Genomic DNA, 24,709 nt, shown 5'->3' with positions numbered 1-24,709 from the left:
GTGTTGAATTTGGACTTGTCTTAAGAGGTTTCAGTTCTCTGTCTAGTATTGCTCCCTCCTGCAGGGTTGTGAATTGCTGTGAATTTTATTTTGTTTTGAAAGAGGGCAGTTCTTGACTCCTGTTTGCTTCAGCCTCCAGCTGCTTTGCTTATGGCTTACAACGCATGACTTCTACAGGCTTGTGGCACCAAAGCCAGGACCTGCAGAGGCCTGGTCACGCTTGGTCATTGCAATCCCCAACCTGCCCAAATCCAGCCTTGAAAGGAGAGACCCAGACCAGAGCAGGGAGAGGGGCAGGATGGCCTCTCGCAGTGCACTCCCTGTTCCTGCTTTCCCAGTGTTTCTCCTCTAATAGGGTGCCTGCACATGAGGTTCTGCACTTCATCTTGTTCATAAAACTGATGCTAGGCAGAATATTTGGCTCAGCTCAAGCATGACCCACAGCTATAAATCTGCACTGCTCCCCCTACTTACACCCCCACGGAGCTGCTGTCACTGCCCACTTTGAGTTGAAAAACCAAACATGACATTTCCCAGGTGCAGATGTGTTTGTCTCCCCTCCCTTCCAGACTTCCTCGGCTTCTCTCTCTTTTTGAAGAGAAAGAGATTTAGCAGGCTCTCCTCCTGGATGGAAACGTTGAGGCAACGGCCGAGCTGGGCCAGAGGGACTGCTCTGACACCCAGGGGAGATGGCTGTGGCACTCCAGCCACCCCATCAACCGTCCAGGCTGAGGAGCGGGGCTGGAGGTCTTGCCTTGCCCCAGGAGGACTCCAGAGGAAACAAGTTTTCCCTATCCCAGCACTGAGGCAGTGGGGAGGATGGGGAAGGTTTTCTGGTGGTACTGGCTGCAAGAAAAGCTTCATGGAGCAGAGAAATGGATTGTGAGAGGAGGATAGTGGGGAGAAGATCAGACAAGGTGGAAAGCTGATCTTGTGGCAAGACACTAAACTGAGCTCTAGTGCTTCTGCCCTTCCTGCATGCACCCCATACAACCACTCATCCAGCCTCTGCTGCACAGCCCTATGGGCGGTCGCTCTTAAGGGAGATAACGTGTCGGGGCCATAGCATAAATGGAGTCTAGGGGACCTTATAGCCTTCTGACCTTTATGAAGGGGTAGACAAAATGCAGCATAACTGAGGATCAAGTTTTTGGACTCCAAATGGTCCCAACCACTTGTAAGCCCCTATAAAATACCAGTTAATTCATATAAAGAACTTGAAAATGTCCCAGATGTGTGATCCATAGAAGCAAAAGCCATTAAACTACTATTACTACTAATATACTACTAAAACTAATTACAAGGATGCCATCTTTGGTTCAGAAACCCCTAAATTACAGAGAATACACCAGCCAGCTATTGCCACATGGTTGCCCCATACTCAAACACCTGCCAGGGAATCTGGTGCTGCTCAGGTTGGAAGCAGAAAGGACCAACATGTCCTTTCTTCTGACCAGTATGGCCAGTCTAAGGGCCAGTTACAGAGCCTGAGCCTGGGATTCATCCCCACTTATTGCTCGCATTTTAACTGATGCCCATTTTAGGCGCCTGGCTGCTCTGGCCTTCATTAGCAGCCATGAAGGGAGGAAGGATTTCCAAGAAGGAAATTCAGAGTGCAAGGGGAAATATCTTCCCACTGCCCAACCAACGTGCCCATGATTCTGCAACCACATCACCATAAGCGCAGGTCAGGGATGGCAGCAGTCATTTACCTGGAGATGGTAAGCCCTGACAGCACACCAATATGAGCTTTCTAGAAGAGCATAACCTAAGAGCTCCCAACTGCAACTGGGGGACTGCAGGTTCTTGGGCGAAGGCAGCAATACTAAGCAGCCACGTCCTGGAGTAGTGTCCATACAATGTACTCTGGCTGGCCACGTGCGCCCCTGATCAGCTCACGGGGACAGAATTATTTCCAAACCCTGCTCCTGTGGCAGCCCTGTGTGACTTTTATAGCTTATTGTTTGCTCGAGTGCCAGATTTTCTTCTATCACAGTGCTATGTGGAGGTGGGTCTTATTTCTGCAGCTGGTGCTAGAAGACTCCTCTTCAGATTGCACAGTGATAAGAGGTGACGGGGGCTCTTTATGACATTGCTTAATGAGCTGATGACATTTTTACGAATGAAGAAAGTCCCAAGACCATTAGACTTGTTGATTCTTCAGAGATGCCAAGACTCTCCCCTGACCAACAAACCCTGTTCACTTTCTTCTCAGTAGATGAAATCTTTGCAGTACACTTTCTCTTCCTGCCCTGCACCAAAATTGTCCTCTCCTTCTGACCAGCCTGAAATCAGATGTGGGAATAACCTTGCTTTCCTTTTGGTGGGAAACTTTGGCTTCTCTCACATAGGATGGGAGGCTCCCAAAACAGAGGTGTCCGTGGCATTGCGGATTGGAGCCTCCCAGGGTGGGATGGGAGAGTGAGTCTGGATATCAGCTGATCTTTTATTAAGGTCAGGAGAGGGATGCGGGATGAGGTGTGCACAAAGGCACTACTGTGTATGGCTTTGCAAGAGCCAATCCTGCCTCCTTAATGGATAAGACGGCTTTGAAAGAGCGAGTTAAGTGTGCCAGGGTATATGAAGACTTTGTGAGGGGCTTTTCTAAAATCCCACACAAGAGGCTGTTAAGGAAACCTGGTAACCAGAGGATAAGAGGCAAATTCCCATCTTAAAACCAGCCTCGGGTAGCAGAGACAAAGAGTATGAACCCTGCAAGGCTTGGCATGTGGGGAGGGGAACAGCGCCTGCGGCACAGTCATAATTAAAAATAATAACATTGAGCACTTTCAAAGCATTTGGTAAACATGATTAACTAATTAGTCAACTCTTTACTAATTAACCAGTCACAGGACTGGTGTTGCTCAATATGCTTAATGATCCGGAGAGCTGTTGAATAGCTGGGGGCAACGTCTGCGGAGGACGCAGTAGCTGCGTAGCAGATTGACGGAGAGGCTGAGATGAGCTCACAGCCGGAACGGGGCTTGGACAGGAGGGGACGCGTACCCTGGGCATGGTCTGGGGCTGGACCCTCTGATCATGCCAAAGACAGAGCTGTTGTCTTCTCCTCTTCCCCTGGCAATCCCCTCACCACCTCTCGCCCTCCTCTCAGGATAGGGGACTCACCGTGCATCTCCCATAGACGCCTGTGGTTAACGTTTAGAGCTATTTAGGCACAGCGAGAGGCAGATGGAAATTTTCAGACATACCTGAAACCAGTCCAGTCTGAGATCAGGCTGAGCTAAACATGAACCTCCCCAAAATGCCATGCACCTCAAGCTTCACATTAATGCTCCCCAGCACAGTGAGGGTGAGTGTTCTCTCTCTTCCCTTCCAGTAAACCAAGAACTGGAGTAACACCAGTGCAGGACTGGGGAAAAGAAGGCAGAAGTAAGACCAGGGAGCGTCTCTGGTTGCCACTGCATTGCTAATGGCCAGTTCCCCCACTCGTGCCTCAGTTTCCCCAGGGCAGGTACTGTATGTGCGGTGCAATGTCACACCAGATGTCATGCTCAGATACCCTAGCACCAATTTGTTTTTTAGGCAGGGCTGCAGTTGGAAGTTTCCCCAGAAATTGAGTGAAAAACATCTCCCCAAAAGACACATGGGGCTGGTTTTAACCCTACTGCTCATGATTGCCCTGCACCTTTCTCCCTCTGCGTGAGACCCTGCCTTCTTCTGCCCACAGACACTCAGACACTATCTCCAGCAGGTTGTTCTTCAAGATGCTTCTGGTGGCACTAGGCTGTCTCTATTGCCTGTGACAGGTATCACACCCAAGGGAAAGCTGCTCCTGACTGGTGGCTCCAGCACATCCCAGAGCCCTGGAGGGCACCTTCATGCTCCTTCCATGATCCTGCTAGTGAATGCCACCTTTTGAGGCTGAGTTTAAGTATTTCCTAGCTGTAATTTGGGTATTTACTGTCCAGGAGTCTCAGATACCAAGTTGCTGTGTAATTAAACATTGCATTTCACAGCATCACAGATGCATCTAGAACAGATCTGTCCTGCTGTGCCCATAGCTGTTATTAAAACATGCCATCACACAGATCCTTCTTCCCCAGCACCATGAGGAGTTTATTCCCTGCAGGAGGGATCTGCTGGGACTGAGGGAGCACCATGCAGTCCCAGCGTGTGCTGAGCAGGTCTGAGCCGTCAGCCTCCCAGTGTCATTTTTCCTGGAGTAGCTGGGAAGTGCTGAGCTTTCCATGGGACCTGCAAACCTGTGCGCTTCACCCAATGCTGATGGGATCACAGCAGCATTTCAGCCACTGCTACAGCCTCCTACAGGATGCCTGCAAGAAAAACCAAGCTATGAAGAAGGTCTGACCTCAGGGCTGTTCAGTTGGAGCTCCATTGGCTGGATGGGCTTTTTCCATCAGACATCCCCAGCGAGTTGGGGAAGGGCACCCAGTGCTTTGCAGGGAAGACAGAGGACTGGGGAAGGACCTGGCAGCTCTGCATGACATGATGGTACTGGGTGCTCTGCTTGTGGTGATGGAGCATCCCACCTTGCTGGAGTCATCACAGCGTGCCTGAAAAAAGCACTCTTTCCATTTTCTCCTAGCTGGCCCCTGGACCTTGAGAATGAAGGCCCACCACTGGGCAAGCGGCTCCCGGCTGAATTACCAGCTTGCCGTTGTGGTAGCAAAAGTTTCCAACTGCAAACACTTGATTCTGCAGTTACCAAGAGAGAAAGAAAGAAAATTCTCCCATGCAGAACAGTGTTTTGAGGTCAATAGAGAAAACCCTGTGGCCTGAATACCCAATCTGGGGAGACTTGGGAGCCTGGCAGGGAGGCTTGGGGTCTGGGTGCCTGCATTGTCACACTTGTAGCCAGGTTACCATGGCTCATCCGCAGTGCATCCACACCCTGGGGGTCTGCTTCTTGCCTGCATTCAATGGGCTCTGCTCTTCCAGCATTGAGAAGGACAGTTGATTTGCAGAAGAAAAGCGAGTCCTTAGTGGTCCTGTCATGTCATCACCCCAGGGGTTCACAAAGGACTGTGGGTGCAGCCCAGAAAGGGGCTGCCTGCGCTGCCCCGCAGCCCCCGGCACGACCCAGGACCTGTGGGCACGGTGCCCTCTCCCCTCCCCAGGAAGGGGTGCTGCACCGAGGGGTGGCCGGGCACCCACCTCACCCCGCTCAGCTGGACTTGGACACAGCTCGGTCCCCTGGGTGACCTCTCTGGGTGTCCTACAAAGAGGACCTGAAGCACGGTGGCAAGTGGTGAGGACACAGAAATGGCCACGTTGCCTTAAATTCATGGGTTCAGTTAGCATCACCCCCTGCACGGGCGCGTCCGTGTGCCTGATGCCTGGGCAAAGGGAGCGTTGGGACCTCGGTGCCTTCAGAGCCACCAAAGCAGCCAGGAAGGACACGGGGACCCTGCTTTTTGGGGTTTTCTTCCCCAATGCTTGAGCTGAGACCCAGAGCAGGGTATCCAGTGGGGATGCTCAGGCCATGGGTGCTGCTCAGTCTCCGCAGGACACCCCGGCTGCCCCGCCTGTCCATCCTGGGGACGGGGACCCTTGCTCAGCTGTCTTTCGGGGCTCCCCTCCACCAAGCCCTGCCGGAGTTTGCAATTGCGGGTCTGCTGCTGGGGGAGGGGAGTTGGGTGCTTCGGCCACGTCTGCTCACCCCCCTCCCCTCCTCCCGGGAGATGAGAACTGAAAGAAAAGGTCCATTTCTTTAGAAAGCCAGGCCTGACTATGGGAAGGGTCCCTGTATCCATGCAGCTCTCCCGGCCTCCCGCTCTCCTGTTTAGTAATCTCACTTCTGGGCCTGAATTCATTCAGACGTTGTGAAGGATTAGCTGACCTTTCTTTCAGCGCTTGGTAAGCTGGGGATGTTAAAGCTTCCCAAAAATTAAACTCTCAGGAGGCTGTCTCCGAGGCTGGGAGCCTGGAGAGCTGCTCAGCGTCTGTGGCTGCTTCCCTGGCATCTGCCCGGGGGCAGGGACAGACCTGGGACTGTCCCTTCGTCCCCCCCTTGAAAGTGCTCAGATCCATGCACAGCCTTAGCACCCAGCTGCATGGTCCTGGTGCAGGTTGGAACCAGCTGGTTTTCTCTCCTACGAGATAGTTTGGCAGTTTTTCCTCTTTGCCATATATGGGTTTCAGCGCCTGCTTTTCCTGGCTTCTCTCTGCCACCATGAGAGGCTGGCATAAGGGAAAATGTGAGCCCGTGAGCCTGGGAGCTGAGGTTTGGGGAGGCGGGTGAAAGCTGTCTGAGAACGGACGACACCACTGTCACAGCTAACGGGTGTCACAAGCTAGTAGGGACAAGCTGCTCTCGCCTTCGTGAGGGAGCGTTCACTCTGAAACCTAACAATGACTTGTAGCTTGGGTAGCGTTTTGCTGCCTTAGGTCTCAAGCTGGGACTGAGCATGAGGATTTATTTTAAGCTCCCAAATGCAGATGTGACGGAGTGACACGCAAAGTACTTCCTGCAGAGGTGGAACTGGGCATACGACAAGGCTGCGCTCCCCAACCCAGTGAATCTGATTCTCTAAGCTACTCTTTGCTGGATGCGTGGGAGATGCAGGAAAATTCCCCTCTTTTTCCCCATTTTTGCTATTAATTTTCCCCTGACAGTGAATCTCAGAGCTGGGGGGCTATACTTAGGCACAAGCAGAAGGGGCACCACTATCAAAGAGCATTTTGTCCCCCTGCAGCCTGGGACACAGAGCTGGCCCAGGCACTGGCAAGGGAGGTGAAATTGTTGCTTCTCCCATTCGAGGACCCTGAGAAAGCACCTGGAGCCGCGGGGGAGCTGGCGGCTGCGTGGCCCGTGCCCCATCGCCCTGCAAAATGCTGTGGGCTGCCTTTGGGGGGGCTCTCCTGCTGCAAGGGGGGCTTGCAAGGATGGCCCTGCACCCTTGTAGTCAGGGCAGCCAAACTCCTGGACGCAGCACCTTCCCTGCTTGGTTTCAGACTCTCCCGTTCGGGGTTATGTTGTTGCATCTGGCAGAACAGGAGCGAATTCATCAGTGCGAGCAAAGCCCGTGTGCAGCCAAGCCCGACCTTCTGCCCAAACACAGTCGGGGAGAACAAATTGCACAGAGGGAGAGCAGGGCTTCATCCAAAGCCCACGGAAACCAGTGGTGAAACTAGGAATTATTTCTCCTCCTCCCACTTGCTTTCTGTCTCCATCTCATTTGAACTGAAGCTGTTTGAAGGCAGAAAGAAGCAAACAAATCCAAACACCGCTGCAGCAGCAGCATCTGAGCCACGCGGAAGCCTGACTCAAGCAAACCCGTTGCTGTTCTCCTCTTCTTTCCATCCACTTAAACTCAGTTATTTTACGGAAGCTGCGAGGGGGGCGAGGGGATGCCTTTGTTATCCATTTAAATTGCTTGTTTAAATGGGCAGCCAGCTTCTAACGGGGCTAATTTTATAGGCACCATAACCCGATGCGAGAAGTTTCTTTTATGACTCTCCACTCCCCCTGTCTCAAGCAGGAGCAAGGGCTGCGGCCAAAGCCCCAGGGAGTTTGCGCAGATCTGCCAGTTCACTGGCAGAAAAAGGCATTGGTAATTCACAAAAATAAAACTGTCTTATGAGATATAAATTAGATTGTTGCTCTGGGGAGATGAGCTGCTCTGCTCACCCACAGGGCTGCCGCCGTCGGATAGCATCTGTTGCAATTACAGGTTCTTCCAGCCTGCTCGGCAGAAATGACCTCCCAAATATCTCAGCAGCAGCTGGAGCACACACAAACACTTGATGTTCTTTCTACGGCTGAACTGCAAGTGCTTGGTCCGTGCTAAATTGCTAGCTGGTGGCCCCATCTCCTCTGAGGACTCTGTGGGGGGGTCCAGAGTCCCCTCGCTGAAGGTAACAGGGTCCAGATTGTCACCTTGCAGCAGGCGCTGGAGGCTGAGCTTGTCTCTCTTCATGGGTTTGTACAGTGCAAAGTGCACTCTTGGCACTAGATCAGCAATATTAATTGCCCATGAGAGGAAGCATATAATCAGCCTTCAATGCTGTATAATTACACAGAAATTACCAGAAGAAATTAATTCCAAAAGGTGAACATATGGGCCGCAACTCTGAAGCCGAAGCTGGATTTTGCCTCTGGTTACTGCCACTCATAACTGAGGGCAGAATCTAGGCCAAAAGTGTGTTTTCTAGTTCATGATTTATTGTACCAAAATGGAGCTGGTAATGAAAACCGTGCTCCACTTAATACACAGTTGACTTCCAACAAAAATGCCAGCAGGAACTCTTTCTTCTCCTTGCGTTACAGCTGCCCGTCAGCAGAGGATCTACAAGCTTGGCTCTCCTGCCGCGGCCATGGGGAGAGGCACCACCACACCATGAAACCCCAGTGCTCACTGGCACCAGGCTCAGCGGACGGGCACCCCGCCGTGCCCCTGCCAGCCCCCAGCCAGCCCCGGACCCTCCTCTGCCTCTCCTCCATCTCCTCCATTCTCTCACACCTTCCCCCACCTGAGCAGGGCTGAGCCTGAACTGCAGATTATTTCAGCAAGCAAATAAAAATCTGCCTTAATTGCAGATTATTTCGGCAAGCAAATAAAAATCGGGCTCTATGACTATGTATTTCGGCACACCGCTCTCCAAAATAGCCCCCACAGGCTGGCTCCATCGTGCCGAACCTGCCCCACTTTGCTGCAGCATTATACCCGTTCAACCCAAACCGTGTGGGTGCTGAGCACCCACCGCAGCACCCAAAGCTGATAGAGCCATATGGGGTGAGAGCTTTGCTCCTTCCTGCCCCAACCTGCTGCTTCCTAGCCTTAAAAATGCCATTTTTTTTCCTGCGTGCACAAAACAGCAGGACATCTCCCCTCTCCTTGCTGAGAGCAGCAGGTGGAGAAAGCGCTGAGGAAGCCCAACAGTGGTGAAGGGACCCTACAGCCCTTCTGATCCCCCCTTGCAAACACGGGGCAACCTGTGGGAAACCATTGGGAGATGGCCGAGTGCCACAGCTGAGCCCCTTCACTGCAAACGGGAATTCATTTGCATGCCAAAGTTGTAGTCGGGTGCTTTACAACACGGTGCAGGCATATAAATGTATTTGAATCTTCACTATCACCCAGCCACCGCCCGACATCACGCTCCCCTTGGAGGAAATCCCTCCAGGGGGGTTGGTGGAAGGAGGTCCCAAATAAAAGATGCCCAAATGAAACCTCGAGTCCCAAGGGCAGCAAAATGATGGAGAGCTGAAACACACCAAATTCCGGCACATGGCGTATCTGCGGCGGAGTTTTCCCAGCCAAAAACGTGCGTGCCAGCGACAACAGGAAACTCGCGGGCTGTGTGACAAGTGTTGTGGCCTCTCCTTAGCTCTCTTACTGCCTCAATGGGTCCCGGGTGACTCTGCAATCAAGGTCCCATTCAAGCCAGGAAGAGTCAAATCCCGGGGATATGTGTTAGGCCAGCACTTTCCACTTCTCTTTCAGTTCATGGACACCTATAAATTTTCCAGGGACAGTGGTACAGTACATGCCTCCGCTGCAGCCACTTCCACAGACTCCTTAAAAGTAGTCCAGGACCCTGAGAAATTCATTATATTAAGCAATTAACAGCAATGCGCGTGAGTTCATGGACCTTCTCGCTGCCAAGGACCAGAATACAAACTGTATCACCCCTAGTCAAGGCAAGCAAGTCAAATTATTGGTGATAAATACATTTATTCCAAAGGTTGACCCACTTTACATCCCTTTATTTAACACGGCTGCTCTAAAGGGGGGTTGGAATAAAGGGAAAATAAAGTCTGTGAGTCTTCATGCCTCCCTGGTTCTCTCAGCAGAGCTGGCTGAGTTCTTGTTACTATTATTAGAGTTGCGATCGTTGTTGTTATTATTATTGTTATGATTATATGCATTTCATTCTCTTTTGGGTAATGAATAATTTATGACTCTGTCTCGATCCCCTTTCAATGGATTCACTATCCAGGGAGACTTGGTGAATAATTTGGATCATTCGTTTTCAAGTGCATGGGCTGCCGACAAATTGTTCGCTTTTCTTTCCTGGGGACATTCATTGGTCACCCAAATCAGGGCATTTCTTTGGTTGCCCCAAGCACGTGATGTGCCGTCTGGGGTTTTGTCGGGATTTTTTTTTTTTTTTTTTTTTGATTGGGTGAAACTTTGTGAAGTGGAGACTAACAAATAGCTCATTTGGGGGGCTGGATTTCTGGAGAAATCAGTTTGCCAAATTTTTGTGAACATTTGGTGATTTCTCACAGGCTTGTGAGAAGTAAATGCTACGGAGTGTATTAAATGTTATTTAATGTTTTAAAGGCATCACTATTTTTGCCATTTGATTTGATCAAAACTATTATACAGCTGATACAGCCGATTATTACCTTTTTGCTTACTCAGTGCTAACTAGAGAAATATCATGGTATTAGACCTGGCTGCTTCTTTGCCTAAAATCCTAGTGGCAAGTGAATTTTCAGGAGGCTTGCATTTGGGGATCTTTTTCCCTTAAAATCAAATGAGTGCCTGTATTAACCTGGCTGTGTCCACCAGGACTGGTTTTGGGACCCTGCAGTGCCCTGATCCTGCACACATGGTCCATCCCACGAAAGCAGCATCCCCCCAGCCCCGGGCAGGCTCTGAGCTCGATAGAGACACATCCCCGGGCACGCACACGGCGCAGCGAGGATGGGCACTGCTCCTCGCTCTGCTGCTGGACCATGGGATGGAGACAGTTGACACATCACCGCCGGTACCCACAGTTTGTCTGGGAGGTCCCCGCTTGGGCAAATCTCAGCAGATTTGCTGCCCGGTCCATGAAAATCGTAAGGCCATGCCACACTCAGCTGCAGAATGAACTGATAGCAAAGCTGCATTGGTCCACAGACCCTCTTCATCCTCCTGCTGCTAGCCCAGACCATGCGCCGTGCCCGAAAATGCCAATGGGCTAAATCCAGGTTCACCTGGGAATTAACAGGGCTGTGCATCACCGCTCCGGCTCAGACCTTCCCGGCACGGCGTGGTGTGATTGCTGCCCCATAGGCGCAGAGCATCCAACTCCCTGCACCACAACGGCCGCAGAGGACAACCTCACGGTTCCCAGGGCCCCAAGCCGGAGGGGCTCATCCCCTCCCTGCCCCGCACTGCCTGCTGCCTGCTTAGCCCCGATTTACGAGCAGCGTGTGAAGGACAGACACTGGGCCACTGGGCTGAACAATGCAGGAATATTAGCCGAGTTACAAAAACAAACAAACCAAACCCCGCCGGGAGCCCGTTTCATTTATCTTCTTTTGTCCAGTTTTGCTTCAGCGTGAAAGTCGCCCTTTCAAGTCCAGCAGTTGTGTTCCAGCCCCGGCGGGTAGCTGATCCAAAGCGTTACACTGAGAACTTCCCAATGGCATGTTTGCACAGTTCAATTCATTTCTAAATATTCAGTGGAGTTCCCTCCCTCCTACCCTCCCAGGACTTTTTGCCCAAGAGCCGAGGGTGTAAAGTACAGGGCCCGGGATACTGGTGCACAGAGCCTTTGTGGGCAAACACAAGCTGCTGTTTGTATTTGCCTTCACACTGTCAGAGCTCAATTGTGTGCGATGCAATACTGGCTACCAGTCTGCTTTCAATATCCGCTCGGCCATCCCTGCTGCCAGAGAGACGCTCCCCCTCCCCGGTTGCTTTGAAGCAAAGTGATTTAATTTCATGAGACTTTCGGTAATCACGTTACGATCTCCAACATTAACCAGAACTGACTCCCTATTGCAAAAGGGCGGGCGGACGATGGAGTAAACAGCCTGGCTCGGGACAGCCTGCAACGCCAGAGGAAGGCAAAATGAACGACGGCTGCGTGGCTGGTTCTGCGCTGCTTATCAGATGAGGCTGGAAAACAACAGCCTCTTGCCAGCACCGGGAGGGAGCAGCCGGCTTTGGCCATCCCAGGGATGCTCTACGGGCTGCTCTGCTCATCTTATGCATCACAATGGCTGATTTTTAAAACCAGACCTTTTTCTCCTATCCAGAGCTCTACCCGTCATTTATCTTCCTTCTTCCCTGTTCCATTTAGAGTGTCCTGATACCTCTGTCACATCCCCCAGGACTGGCTTTGCTTCTGGAACAGGCTCCTTCTGGTTATGCATTACTACGTGCTGCGGTGGTCCAGGAAGAGCCAGAGCCTCCCTGCACGGGGAGCAGGGTCTTGGGAAGGTCTAGCATGAAGAAGAGGAGGATGAGAACAGGGAGATTCAGGTCTCGCCTGCCCGCGCTGTCTCTCCCTCACCCTCCTGCACGCATGGCTCAGCTCTTCCCAGGGCATCTCCTGACCAACCAGACATCATACACTGGACCCTGAAGGAAAGTACTTCTGGGGCTGTGAGAGCAAACCAAGGTGCTGCACCGGGCCGCCGGGCACTGGGCAATCCCCAGTGGGTGTAAAAAAAATCCCTTTTTCTGATCAGATGCGTTGTCCTTGCTCTCTCCATCCACTGTGGTCTGACTGCCTAAGACTGGACCCTAAATATCCAGATGGCTGACATTAAGGGGCATTCATTTACCCCAAGGAGCTGCCATGAAAACAGTCATACTCGGTGAAGATGAAGCACAAATCCCAATAACCCACGCGGCACTGCAGAGTGCAGACTGGTAGGGATCAAGGTGATGGATGGCTCCGAAATACCATGGGGAAGATGACATGAACTCCTCATCCATCTTCCCATCCAAATCTGCAGACTTGGAGTACACAGGTGTGTGTAAAGATGGTGATCGGGGACGGAACAGCTGGGCTTCGCCTCGCGCAAGCTGGGAGCTCGCAGACCCAGCACGGATATGGCACGCAGCCCGGAGAGCAAGCCACGCAAAGTGGGGACTGCTGAGCCAGCAGCTCTCCTCCTGCACTTCTTCTCTAATTCCCGCCTGGGACAGGGTGGGGAAAGAAATCTCCCCGCTCCCTAGTGCCCTGAGAAATTGGGGAATTCTCTTCTTGCTCCATCATACACTATCATCGAATCTGTGTCTACTTCTCTGCAATCAGAATGTGTTTCCCATCCCAGCAGTTCCCCACAGCAGGTCAAAAAGAACAAATTTGCTGTAAAACAAGCCCACAGAGCCTGGCTGCTCACAGCCTGTGTCAATGCCCTGGCTGCTCCTGCCCCTCACGTTGGTTTTGCTCTTTTCCAGGTGAATTTGGAGGTGCTGTTGCTCTTTTCCAGGTGAATTTGGAGGTGCTGGGTGTAGGCTCCTGGCTCTCTACCCTCCTCTCCCCAAACAGGGAAGATGCAGCAGCTTTGACCCTCAAGAAGGGAAAAAGTTTGTCTCCAAGACACCCCTGAGGCTGCTTGCCCCCGCCTGCGCCAGCATTCCCGCTCACCTGCCCACAAAATCTTTCCTGCTGCTCTTTTTTGTTAGAAGATGGCACAGGTCCCCTGGGCTCATCCTTTACCTTTACCAGCTCCGCAGGGGCACATCACAGGAGCGGGGCTGGGGGCTGCAGCTCCCCATGCAGCACCCCAGGGCACCCTGTCCCTGTGCTGGACTCAGCACAAGAGGGGGTCCCTCTCCAGGTGATACCACAACCTGGGTGACAATGGCCAGTGGGCAAAGCCAGAAGTCCCTGCCAGCCCATAACCCTCCGTGAAATAATTTAGAAAGACCCTGCACTTCAAGGAGAGTGTGAAATAGAGGTTTTTTCCTTCCCCAGCCTCCTATCCTCCATCAAGGAGGGAGATGCAGATACAATTTTCAACCCTCCCATCATTTACAAGACACTTTGAAAAAGTTTGAAAGGAAAACTCCTGCCTGCACCCTCCCTGCTTTCACAGCTGTGTGTGGGACATGAAACTGGGCTTTTTTCTTATCTATTGCTTGCTTTGCTTGCTGCACTCCCCGGCAACGCGGCGGTCACTTTGCACAGGAGATGCACGTTGTGACCAGCAGCAATTTTGTGCCTAGTTTGCGCTGTCGATGCAGCAGTCCCTCCAGTGCCAGCTGAGACCTCGCCCAGCACCATCCCCGCTGAGCCCCGGGACGAAGCAGTCTCTCTGGCCATATCACTCCAACAGTTTTTAAACTCCAGTCTCCACTAAAACCAGTGCTGTTCAAAATAAATCCGTAAATCAAGCTCCCAGCTGAGCTGCATGCCTACTCCCTCCCCAACTCTCCGCAAACATGGGTGCCTGTGCTCTCCCAGCTCAGAAACCATTTTTTTAGTATCTACCTAAAAACCACAACATTTTTTCCTCCACACCAGTTAATCCCCTGCCTTCTGATGAGCCTAACGCAAACTCCCAGCCGGCGTGTGGCTGAGCCCCTTTGTGCCGCTGATCTCTGCTGCAAACTCGGGCTGCTCCTGCCTGGGATGGAGCGAGAGCAGCCGAGCCCCCTGCTCCGCTCCCCCCAACAGCCTCCTCGGCTGCACCGGCTCAGTGCAGGAAAAGCCTCCCTGTCTCCTTATCAGTCCCCAGGGCATCCTAATCCCCTTATAAATGAAAGCTATTATACAGATATCTTTTTAAAAGCCTGCCCGTCACTTCAGCCAGGCAACTCTGTCCCAGCCGTCAGGGAACTGATTTTTTGGAGCGTGGTTAACAGGGGTGAGACGCTGCTACCGGACAGAGCCGGGTTTGCACCGGATGAGGATCTGGCCTGTTTTTTTATGAGCTGTGCTTTGATTCCTGCTCAGGTGCAGACCCGTCTCCCCCATAACGCTGGGCTGCAGAGCCAGGCTGAGCCCCACGGCCATGCCAGGCTCCCCAGCTCCACCACGCTGCCTTGCAGGAAGCAGTGGGCATCTGGCAGGGATGCTCAGGGAGGGGAGCTCGGGCCATGCAAAGGAAATGTCCCCCACTGATTGCAGCAGCAAAGGCCAAACAGCAGCCACCGCTCCGGAGACACCCTTGGAACGAAGCAGATGTGACTGCTGGGCTTCGCCACTGCCGAACCCTTTTCCCGGGTCTAAGCCGTCTGTGCAGGCTGATCCTGGCAGCAAAACCTCTACCTCTCCTGCTGCTGCCTGAAAAATCGGGGGGACCTGTTTGGTGCAATCATGAACATGCTGCAAATAAATGATCGGGGTGCGGTTGAGTCTGGGGGCTGTAAAGCCCCCCCGCATGTTGAGGGCTCAGCCCTGCTGCTGCGAGGGCTGGTGTGTCCTGCACTGCGGACAGCTGTGTCAGTGCTTTCTAGGAAAGGTTGGATGTTGCATTTGGTGGGTCCTGGGGCTGGTTTGGGTTTATTTCTGCCGTTTGACAGCAACACAGGGCAAAATTATGTACAACCTCTGCAATGCTATGAAGGTAACCAGCTGGTTCCAGTCGTCCTGACCCAAGACCTCCTTCACCCTGCATGTCCCCCAGCGCAAAACTGTCTGGGGAAGAAACTCATCACAGCACCCCAAAATCCTCCAGAAGGTACCCAGGAAAACTCTGCTTGTATAGCCCAACCCCTGCATGCAATAGCCCCTAATAAGTGCAAGAGCATCCAAAACCACTGTACCAAAAAGCAGGGCATCCCAAAAGGGAGGCTGGAAAGATCTAGAGCCAAAGAAGGCAGCAACCCTCCGTGGTCAGAAAGTCTGTCCCCCTTCCCCAAGGATGAAGGGGAGATACATTAAGAATATAAAGACAGGCTCATGCATCCCAGCTGCCCCCAATTCACGGGCCAGGTAGGAAAACCAGAACCCCAGGAGTGTTTCTACAAGCAGGATCCCTACAAGCAGCAGAGATTCAAGAGCCCTCACGTGCTTCTTGCTCCGTCCTCGGAGAGGCAGCATGTCCCCCCGGGCGGTCATGGGGAGTTTGCCGAAGCGAGGACAGCGTAGGCTGAATAAGGATGACATGCTTTGGCCCAGAAAGAGGAGGGCAGAGATTAGCCATGGACAAGCTCAAGGGAAGGCAAGTGTCCAACCCAGAGTGCCAAGCCTGGTTTTGTTTTAGCCTTAACTGCGCTTTTTTGTTTGTTTGTTTGTTGGTGTAAAAACCTTTCTGTTGGAAATCAGTTTAACTTTAAGCTTCCTGAGAATAAAAGCCTGTGAGAAAGCTCTGCCCATGCAAGGCCCGCTTGGGAGGCTACAATGGGAGTCTCAGCAGCTTATGGGCCCATATTTCTATGGCTACAGCACCCATCTGCTCAGCAATACAGCAATACAGTATTGCTCATGCAATTCCCCATGCAGAACAACCCGCTGGGAGCTGAACCAGGGCTGGGGTGCAAAGGATCTGTGGCTCCGTGGACAGCACATGGTGCCACGAGAGGTCCAGCCCGCACAGGGTCTGTTCCAGTTGCTGGCTGGTGCGATGTCACTGGTGAAGCTGCCTCAGTCGCAGTGTTTCCCTAGACACAAGGATGCTATGATATCGCTTCATGCCTTTTTCACCCCGAGTCCAAAGCATTTTGCACAGCCCCCCTCTACTCTCTATAAATGGGGAAACTGAGGCACGGGGGGAAAAGACAAGCCTGGATATCAGAAATTATGGCTATTCCTAATATCCTCAGAAGGTAATGGGTAGTATCAGCACACAGCGGCTCCAAAATCCACCTGTCAGCCTTGCCTGGCTGGCTGAAGCTAGGGACATAGTTGCGCTGTGCTGCCCAGCCCCAGGCAGCAGCATCCATGCCAGGAGGGTGCTACACCCTGGGGATCCTGCACGGGCACCTTGAAAATCCTGCTCAGAGCCCCTTTGGTTGGATAAGAAATGTCGCTGCTTTACAAGGTGAGAAAAGATGCTTGCAACCTTCCCCATCCCTTTGGAAGAGATAAGCAAGGTAAACGCCAGGGACACTCAGACTCCCCTTCTCCTCACAGAGGAATTTACAAAGCCACTTAAGTCCCCTGTCTGACTCCCATCCCACTACGGTGCCAGGAACCAAAGGGGAAGAGGGTGCAATGGATATGCCCCGGCCCGACCAGGTCTCTGCCAGCTCTGCTGGTCCTACCCCCCACTCCCCTTGCCACTCTGCTGCAGACAGAGCCCTCTCTTCCTCTGTCCCCCTCTGAGACAGACCGTTTGCAAAGCCCTGAATCATCACAGGAAGGGGGGAAGACAGAAAGGACCAGTCCTTCCTGGGCTGATGGGTCTCAGCCACTGTGAACCATTGTTACCCACCGGTGGCTCCAGGACTTGCCCTGACTCCCCGCTCTGCTGCGTGCTCCCGGGGTGCCTCAACCCTGCAGACAGGCATCAGGAGCTGCTCGCCCAGCTGAGCAACGGCTGCCCGCACGCTCCCGTGGGCCTGAAGGCATCAGTCACCACTGGCTTGACTCCTTGCCCCATTCAGAGTTCAGGGGGAATGGGAAGGAATCGTTTTGTAGGGCTACCTAACACCCACTGTGCTGACCCTGGGGAAAACACTTACAGACGGGATGAGAGTCACGAAGGCTTTTTAAGTGCAGATGATTAATGCAGGCTAAAGAAAAGGGATCACCTAAATTTACTAAAGGACACCAGGAACTCCCTGAGAGGAAATCCTACAATCCTTACATCCCTCTGCAGGACCAGAGCGAGAAGAGCATGCTGCTGTGGAAGCATTTAATTTCCCTGGTTGTGATGAGGATGGAGGGGAGTCCACCGGCTGTTTTAGTAAGCACTGCCCTGCAAATATCTCCCTGGACCACCGCTGAGATGATAAAGCCCCAGGTTTGTCTGGAAGGAAGTTTTTCATTGGGAGTGTTTGGCAGGCTGTTCTCTAGTAGTTCCTGGTCCCCTCTTTGTCTGAGATGAAGTTTCCTTTTAGCTGGAGGAGAGAGTTGCTCACAAATTGCTCTGACATGAGACACATCCCAGCCTGGGAACTCTACTGCAGAGCACACCGTGGAGCAGAGCCTGTCTAACACCAGGCTGCACGAGTGGCTTGTGCCAAATCCTGTATCTGAAAACACAGTATGTTTCCTTTCTCTCACTGCAATCGCACTTGTTATTGTTAAACACTCTCTAGGTATCACATAGGGCCAAAATCCGAGAGGCGCCCAGCACCTGCAAACACCATTGACGTCAGACACACGTGCAGGTGCCGGGTGCATCTCCCAGCCCCGCGGGGAAAGGGCTGCGAAGCACCAGAGCCGGCACTGGGAACCGAGTCTGGAGGTCGTTCTCAAAGCGCCTGTCAGCGGGCTGCAGCCTGGGTTTGTCTAGTAGCGCTTTCCCCAGCCAAGGCAAATGCAAAGGTATTTTATGCAAACTAAAGGGATTATTCAAAAGCAGTGCTTGTCTGTGTTCATTTCTAGCACTCAAAATAACGCCGCGGTTCGTGAGAAATTGTGGAATGGTGTCGATTGCATTTTTCTTGATGTCGCTAAATCTGGTCAAAGCCCCTGCCTGAATTTTCATGTGTCCACACAAGCTTACCAGCAGTTGAGCTCTGACAACATTTTAGTTCGGGCCTTTTCCAGCTACAGTCTCCTCTCACAGGGGAGCTGGAAGCTTCATCAGGACAAACTGGGTTGGAGACATGGGGCTTGGGCTGGACCAACGCTAAGCAAATGGAACCGGCCCGGCGGCGCTGGAGAGAGGGAGGATGAAGAACAGACCTCCAAGCTGTGTCCTCTCTGGAGCATGTTAGCTCCCAGGCACCCGGCCAAAGCCGGCCTGTAAGGCCAAGCTCTACATGGATGAGTTATTTGCCAGGTAAAGTTGATGGGAACCTGAATCTGTGAAAAGCTCTGCTGGCTGGGCTCCTTCTGCAGGAGCAGGTCCCTGGAGAACATCTCCTTGGGCCAGGCCCTGTCCTCTCCGTGTGCGGTGCCCGGGTTCTTGCAGGCAGCAAGCAGTGATAAAGAAAAATTAGATCTGGCTGGCGAAAAACGTTCCCGTGGGAAATTTTGACTTTTTGTCAGAAACTCCAGCGCGTTTCTTTTTCAGACCCAAATAAGCATGAATAGGAACAAAGATTCGGTTTTGGCAGGGGGAATGGACTTACCAAAGAAAACACCCAAATTTTTAAGCAAAGCAGACACATTCTATCATTTTTCTCCCTGGTTGAAAAAAACAATTTTCCAGAAAAAAAGAGCAAATTCAGGGAAAAATTTGTAATCAGTTCTCACACCACTGCCTGGGGCAAATTCAGCTCATTTGGCTAATTCACCTACCCCCTCACCACTGCTGCTCAGGAGGGTCTGGCCTCCTCTGGCTTCCCTCTCAGGCGGTTGAAGATCCCTCCAGCGTGCAGCCAGCAACATCTCCACCACCTCACCGCTCGTCCCCTGCCCCTGCCCGGCCAAGGCTGGGTCCATAGCCCTCGGGTGACCACAAAGCCTGACTTTCTCTCTGGATTTAGGAGAGAAACCAGGGTGGGCCGATGGTCATGAGCAGGTGGGTGGGAGCTGAATAGGGTTATTGTGATCTTTATCTAGGGGGATTATTCCAGGCAGTGTGGGCTTGGCAGGGCCACGCAGTTGTTTGGCTGTGGTTGGTTTTGCAGACTGATAGGTATGGCCCCAGGGAATGTGCAGCAGAAACGGGCTGGGGAAAATTATTTTACAGTAGCTTCATCCTTGCAAAACATTCACTTCCCAGAAAAGTCGGTGGAAAAGGGAAAAACTAAGTGATTTTCGTTTGCAGAAGTCTGACACGGCTAGGACTGTGCATGGTCTGAAATGCAAAGCCTGGCACAAAAGTCACACATTTTACTGGAAACTGGAAACTCGTTTCCTTTTTATTGGAAGTAAATTGGAAAGGAGAAGGCTGCTAGGTGCACGGGGCCAGCATAATAACCGAACAGAAGCATTTTCAGGAGCACTTCAGGACCCTGCAGGGTAGACCAAGGGTCCACCGAGATCGCACCAAATTTTATGGCACCGCCAATAGCGGTAACTCACTTTCCGCACGCAGGGAATTCATCCCTGCCTGTGAGACGGGACCGAAGCCTTGGGGGAGCCGAGCCCCTCCTGCTCCCCTGGACTTGCTGCTGAGGAAGCGGCAGCGCTGGGCCCGCCCTGGGGCGGCGGTGGGAAATAGTCACGACGTGGAGTCCCATCCCCGAGGCTGCGGGGCAGAGGGACCCCGCCGGGACAGAAGAAAAGCAAACCCGGAGATAAACCCCGGCTCGGCGCTGTTGGCACATGCGAGCGGCACCCACCGCCTTCCCCTCCGGGAAACAGCATCTCCCCGCCGCTTCCCCCCGCTGCCGCCGCTCCGGTGCCGCTCCAGCTCCGCCCCGACGTGAGCCGCAGCCCGGCGGGGAGCGGAGGCTCCGGGCCGGGGCAGAGCATCGCCCCGCGGGGCAGGCACGGCCGTCCGCTGCCGGGACCCCCGCACCTTCCCCCGGCGCCGCCGCCGCGTGTGCCCCGCTGCCGCCGGGCTGCAGGACCGGGCCCCGCTCTCCCCGCCAGATAACCCAGGCTTGGCCGTGCCTCGATGTTGAAGGCGCCAGCGAAGAAATTGCGTTCTCTGCAAGGGACACATCTGATTGTGATTTGGGGAAAAAAAAAAAAAAGGAGGAGAAGAAAAAAAAACCAAACCCAAAAAACCAAAAGCCCAATCCCGGCCGCTCGGCGAGGTTTTTTTCCTATCGTCGGAGCTGCAAATATTTTGGAAGACGGGGCCGTGTTTTCCGTGTAAACAAGGCGGCGGCGGGCGGGCGGCGGGTGCCGGGGGGTCCCGGCGCGGAGAGCCGAGCCGAGCCGAGCCGAGCCGAGCCCCGGCGTATCCCAGACCCCGGGGCTGGGTCACCCCCAGCACCGGCACACGGCTCATCCCGGGGGCTGGCACCGGCCCCCCAAACCGCGGCGAGAAGGACACCGGCAGCGCACGGGGATCCCGCTGGGGAGCAGGGAGTGGAAGATCGGGGGGAGCCGTCGGCGGGATGTGCGGGGGCTCAAGGGGAAGAGCACCCCAAACCCTTCACCCTTGGTCACCCCGGGCAGAGGCGAGGGACGCGCCGTCTCCCCTCGGGGACAGCCCGGAGGCTGGAGCTCGCTGACAGCCAGGACGGCGCGGGTTTCTCGCCCGAGACGGAGCGAACCGGCTGCTCCCCGGTTCTCATTTGGCCTTGGGGCTCGTTCAAGTTCCCTCCGCCCCGCCACCGCTCCCCGGGGCCGCCCGCACCCCCTGAGGATGCAGCGCCGGGAGCCACAGGCTTTGCCGAGCTGCCCTCCCCAGCGCCCGGCCGCTTTCTCCCTCCGGGGAGGGACCGGAGCCCATCCCCGTTCCGGCCGGGCACGGAGCCTCTCGGGCGAGCTGGAGGCTTTGCGGCGGGGCTCTGAGCCGGTGTCCCGGGGAAAGGAGCAGGGCTGCCGGCGAGCTCCAGGGTCCCCGGACCGGACCGCGCTCCCTCCGGGGACCCCCGGCCGGGAGCTGCCCGGGGCAGGAGACCCTTCCCAGCCAGCCAGGGCTCCTCAGCGCTTCTCCGGACACGAACGGTGTTTTCCCGGTTTCCTGAGTGTCCTTTCCCCCCTCTCCTGAGCTTCTTGGTGCTTCTGCTCCGCGCTTCCGAGTCTCCCGCTGTCCCCTGCTCTGCGCTCCAGAGTCCCCCGGTGGCCCCCGTCCTGCGCTCCCGGGTGCCTCGGTGTCCCCTGCCTTGCTCCCCCGGGTGCCTCCGGTGTCCCCCGTCCCACGCCTCCGAGGGTCTCGATATCCCCTGCCCCAAATTCCTGTGCCTCGCCGTCCCCTGCCCGGCGGTCCCCAGTTCCCCACGCTCCCTGCTCGGCACCTCGGGGTCCCTCGGTGTTGTCACCAGTGCGTTCCCGGGTGCCTCAGTGTCCCCTGCCTTGCGCTGCCGGGCGCCTCGGTGTCCCATCCCCTGCGCTTTCGAATGCCTTCACATCTCCTGCTCCACGCTTCGGGGTCCCTCGGTGTCCCCTCCTTTGCCCTACGCTCCCGGGTACCTCAAGTGTCCTCGCCCTGTCCTGCTCTCTATCTCCCTGCGTGTCCCTGTCCTGCTCCCCGTGTCCCTGTCCTGCTCCCCGTGTCCCTGCATGTCCCCGCGCTGCTCGCCGTGTCCCTGGATGTCCCCGCGCTGCTCGCCGTGTCCCTGCATGTCCCCATGCCTTTCACTCCCCGTCCCTGAAGGTCCCTTGCCGGGTCCTGGATGTGCCCCCGCCTGTCGCTCTCGGTCCCCTGCCGGGTCCTTCACTCTCCCCTCCCTCTCCCTGCCCTTCCGGGGACCTCAGCGCCCTCTCCCCGTCCTTCCCCCCGCGTCTGCCGGAGTGTCCGTGCCCGTGGCGTGGGACTCACCCACGCACTCGTTGGCCTCCCGGGCCGTCGCTCTCTGCCAGGGCCGGTCGTAGTGGAAGGGCTTGCAGCGGTCGCACTCGGGGCCGGCCGTGTTGTGCTTGCAGTCGCACACCAAGCTGTCGTCGCGGTCACGGACACAGCGCGACGCGTGGCCGTTGCACTTGCATCGCCCGCCGACCTGCAAGTCGGAGACGGCGTAGAAGTAGGAATCGCGGGCCAGCTCGGAGTCATCCTCGCTCTCGTCGCCGAAGGTGTGGAGGCGGCTGAAGGTCACCCTGATGTCGGTGGCCGTCACCCAGTCCTGCAGCACGGGCGAGTTGTCGAAGTCGTGGGCGGTGGGGCGGCCGTCCAGGGTGCTGAAGGCGATGAGGCCGCCGGAGAGGGGCCGCACGTCGGTGTGCGAGTCGGTGCAGACCGCCTCCTGCTCGTTCTGCTTGGTGATGGCGGCGCGGCTGGGCTTGTTGTACATCTTGCGGCACTGCGTGGAGTAGAACTGGAAGGGCACCCAGGTCTTGCCGTAGTCCATGGACTTGTGGATGGCCATGGACTCGGGGCGCGGCGAGCAGAACTGCAGGCTGACGTAGGTCACCTCGAATTTCTTGCCCAGGGAGAGGGTGAGGGTGACGTTATGGGGGTACTGGACGTAGCTGTCGGACTGCCAGCAGGTCAGGTTGTGCGGGTTGTTGAGGTCGGTGAGGAAGGAGGGCGGGTGGGCGCGCTTGGGGTCGGAGGCGTTGCAGAGGTGGCAGGAGCGGACCTGCTCCTCGCCCTTCTCCGTCACCACGCAGTACCGCGACGGCGGCTTCCCGCAGGTGCTCGACACCTTCACCTCCTTCCCGAAGGCCGAGTTGACGAAGTCGGGGATGCAGCGGCGGGGCAGCCCGTGCTCGTCGTAGCAGGGGTCGGGCTGAGCCGTCTGCACGGCGAACATGCTCACGCCGTGGTAGCCGCCGCGCAGGGGCTGCGCCAGCCACGCCGCCGCCAGCAGCAGGGCCAGCGGCGCCTCCGCGCCCCTCCGCGGCATCCTGCGCAACCTCCGCGCGGCGTGGGGCGAGGCGGGAGGGGAGCCGCCGCTCTAGCGCGCAGCTCCGCGGGGCGACTCGGCCGACGGACGCGGTGCAGCGGCTCAGGGAGCCCGGAGCATCGCCCGCCCCGCGGCCAGCCCCGCGGAGAAAGGGGAGACCGCGGCGGCGGCGGCACCACAAAAGTGCGGCTGTCGGCGGGGCTGGGTCCCGCCTGCCTCCCGCCCCGGCTCTCGCACGGAGAATGACTGGCGGTCCCAGCCCCCGCCGCGTTTGAGGTCATGCTAAAGGAGTGACATCGCGCTCAAGGAACAGAACAACGACATCCACTGGCGGCTCAGCCAGAGACACGCACGGGCCTCGGGGAGGGCGGGGGGGGGTGGCAGAGGGACGGAGCCCGCCCCGACACCGCGGCGATGGGCGCCAGCGCCGCCGCGGGGCTCCCGAGCCGCCCCGAGGAGCCGGGGAAGGGCCCTGCTTCTCCCCCCCGCCCCTGTGTGCCCCCGGCGGGGCTAGGGGAGGCCAGGGCTGCCTGCGCCCCAGCAGCTGGGGATGCTCCGTGGGCACGGGGCGGGGAGAGGGGGGGACCGGCTGGGAGGAGACCCCCGCGTACCTGTGGGGACGACGAGAGGGACAGGATCGGGCCCTCTCCCAGCTGGTCGCTGCTTGGCCTCCCCTTCTCTACCAGGCCAGACAGGGCCTGACCCCCTCAGCTGGATTGGGAGGGGGGTCCGGGGCAGAGCCACGGTCCAGTGCAGGAGCCCGGAGCCCGCCTGGGCACCGGCCCGGTCCGAGGGGGCTCCCGGCGGGTCTCGGCCCGGAGCCGTCGGCCCTGAGAAAGAAACCCCGATGCCGGGGAAGTTTAACTGGGGGAAATCTCGAGTCCTTGGGCACGACACGGGAACTAAGGGGCCTGGCGACCCCCGGCAGGTTGTTTTACGGGGCTGATCTCGGTGAAGGGGCCTTTTCCCCGGCAGAGCCCCAGGGACAGCCCGGGCGCAGGGGCTGCGCGGCGCCTCTCGCCGCTCCCCCCCGGTTTGCAGCATGTCGGCGCTCCCCTTAAAGCGAGGAAGGGGTTAAAGGGCGGCACTTGTCCCGCACCGGGCCGTGCCCCAGCCCCGGGCTCCCCTTTCCGCCCGCCCCAGCGGACCCCCGGTGCCGGGCGGGCCGCCCCCCGACGGCTGCCTTCCTCCGCATCCACGGCGGCTCGGCTCTTCCCTCCGTGATCCCGGCCGGGGACACGCCGCCGCCCGCTGCCCCGGCCCGGGGGACGGTGCCGAGATCCCGGAGAGATGGTCCCGGGAGGGAGCGGAGGGGTTTCCCTCCGGCGGCTCCCGGGCGCCCTGCTCGCCCCCCTTCCCTCCCTCCTTGATTAAAAGGGCACTTTTATTTTTCCAACGGAGGTGCCCTCTCTCGGAGCGCTGCCCACGCCGTGTCACTCAAGCGGCCGGGCCCTGGCAGCGCGGTCCCCTCCCCGGCGAGCCCCGGCGGGGCGGCCCGAGGGGACGGGGGCTGCCCGGGCAGCGGCGAGCCCCAGGCCGGCCTCCGCCCCCTCCCCTCCGCCCGCCCCTATCCCCGCTTTGAA

The 24,709-nt window shown here is 56.1% G+C and overlaps 1 protein-coding gene across 1 annotated transcript in view; it reads right to left on the bottom strand.

Moving 5' to 3' along the window:
• NTN1 (netrin 1) overlaps positions 1-23,260 on the bottom strand; it is a 104,701-nt gene extending 81,441 nt beyond the window's left edge. The window contains exon 1 of the mRNA XM_075519191.1: positions 22,103-23,260. Within this exon, the coding sequence (XP_075375306.1) occupies positions 22,103-23,126 (1,024 nt within the window). The 5' untranslated portion in view covers positions 23,127-23,260. The remainder of the gene's footprint in view (positions 1-22,102) is intronic.
• Positions 23,261-24,709: the final 1,449 nt, after the last annotated feature.

Source organism: Mycteria americana, chromosome 16 (assembly GCF_035582795.1).
Source record: "Mycteria americana isolate JAX WOST 10 ecotype Jacksonville Zoo and Gardens chromosome 16, USCA_MyAme_1.0, whole genome shotgun sequence".
Classification (NCBI taxonomy): domain Eukaryota; kingdom Metazoa; phylum Chordata; class Aves; order Ciconiiformes; family Ciconiidae; genus Mycteria; species Mycteria americana.
The sequence above is the reverse complement of the archived record's forward strand: the minus strand, read 5'-3'. Positions and strand labels throughout refer to the sequence as shown.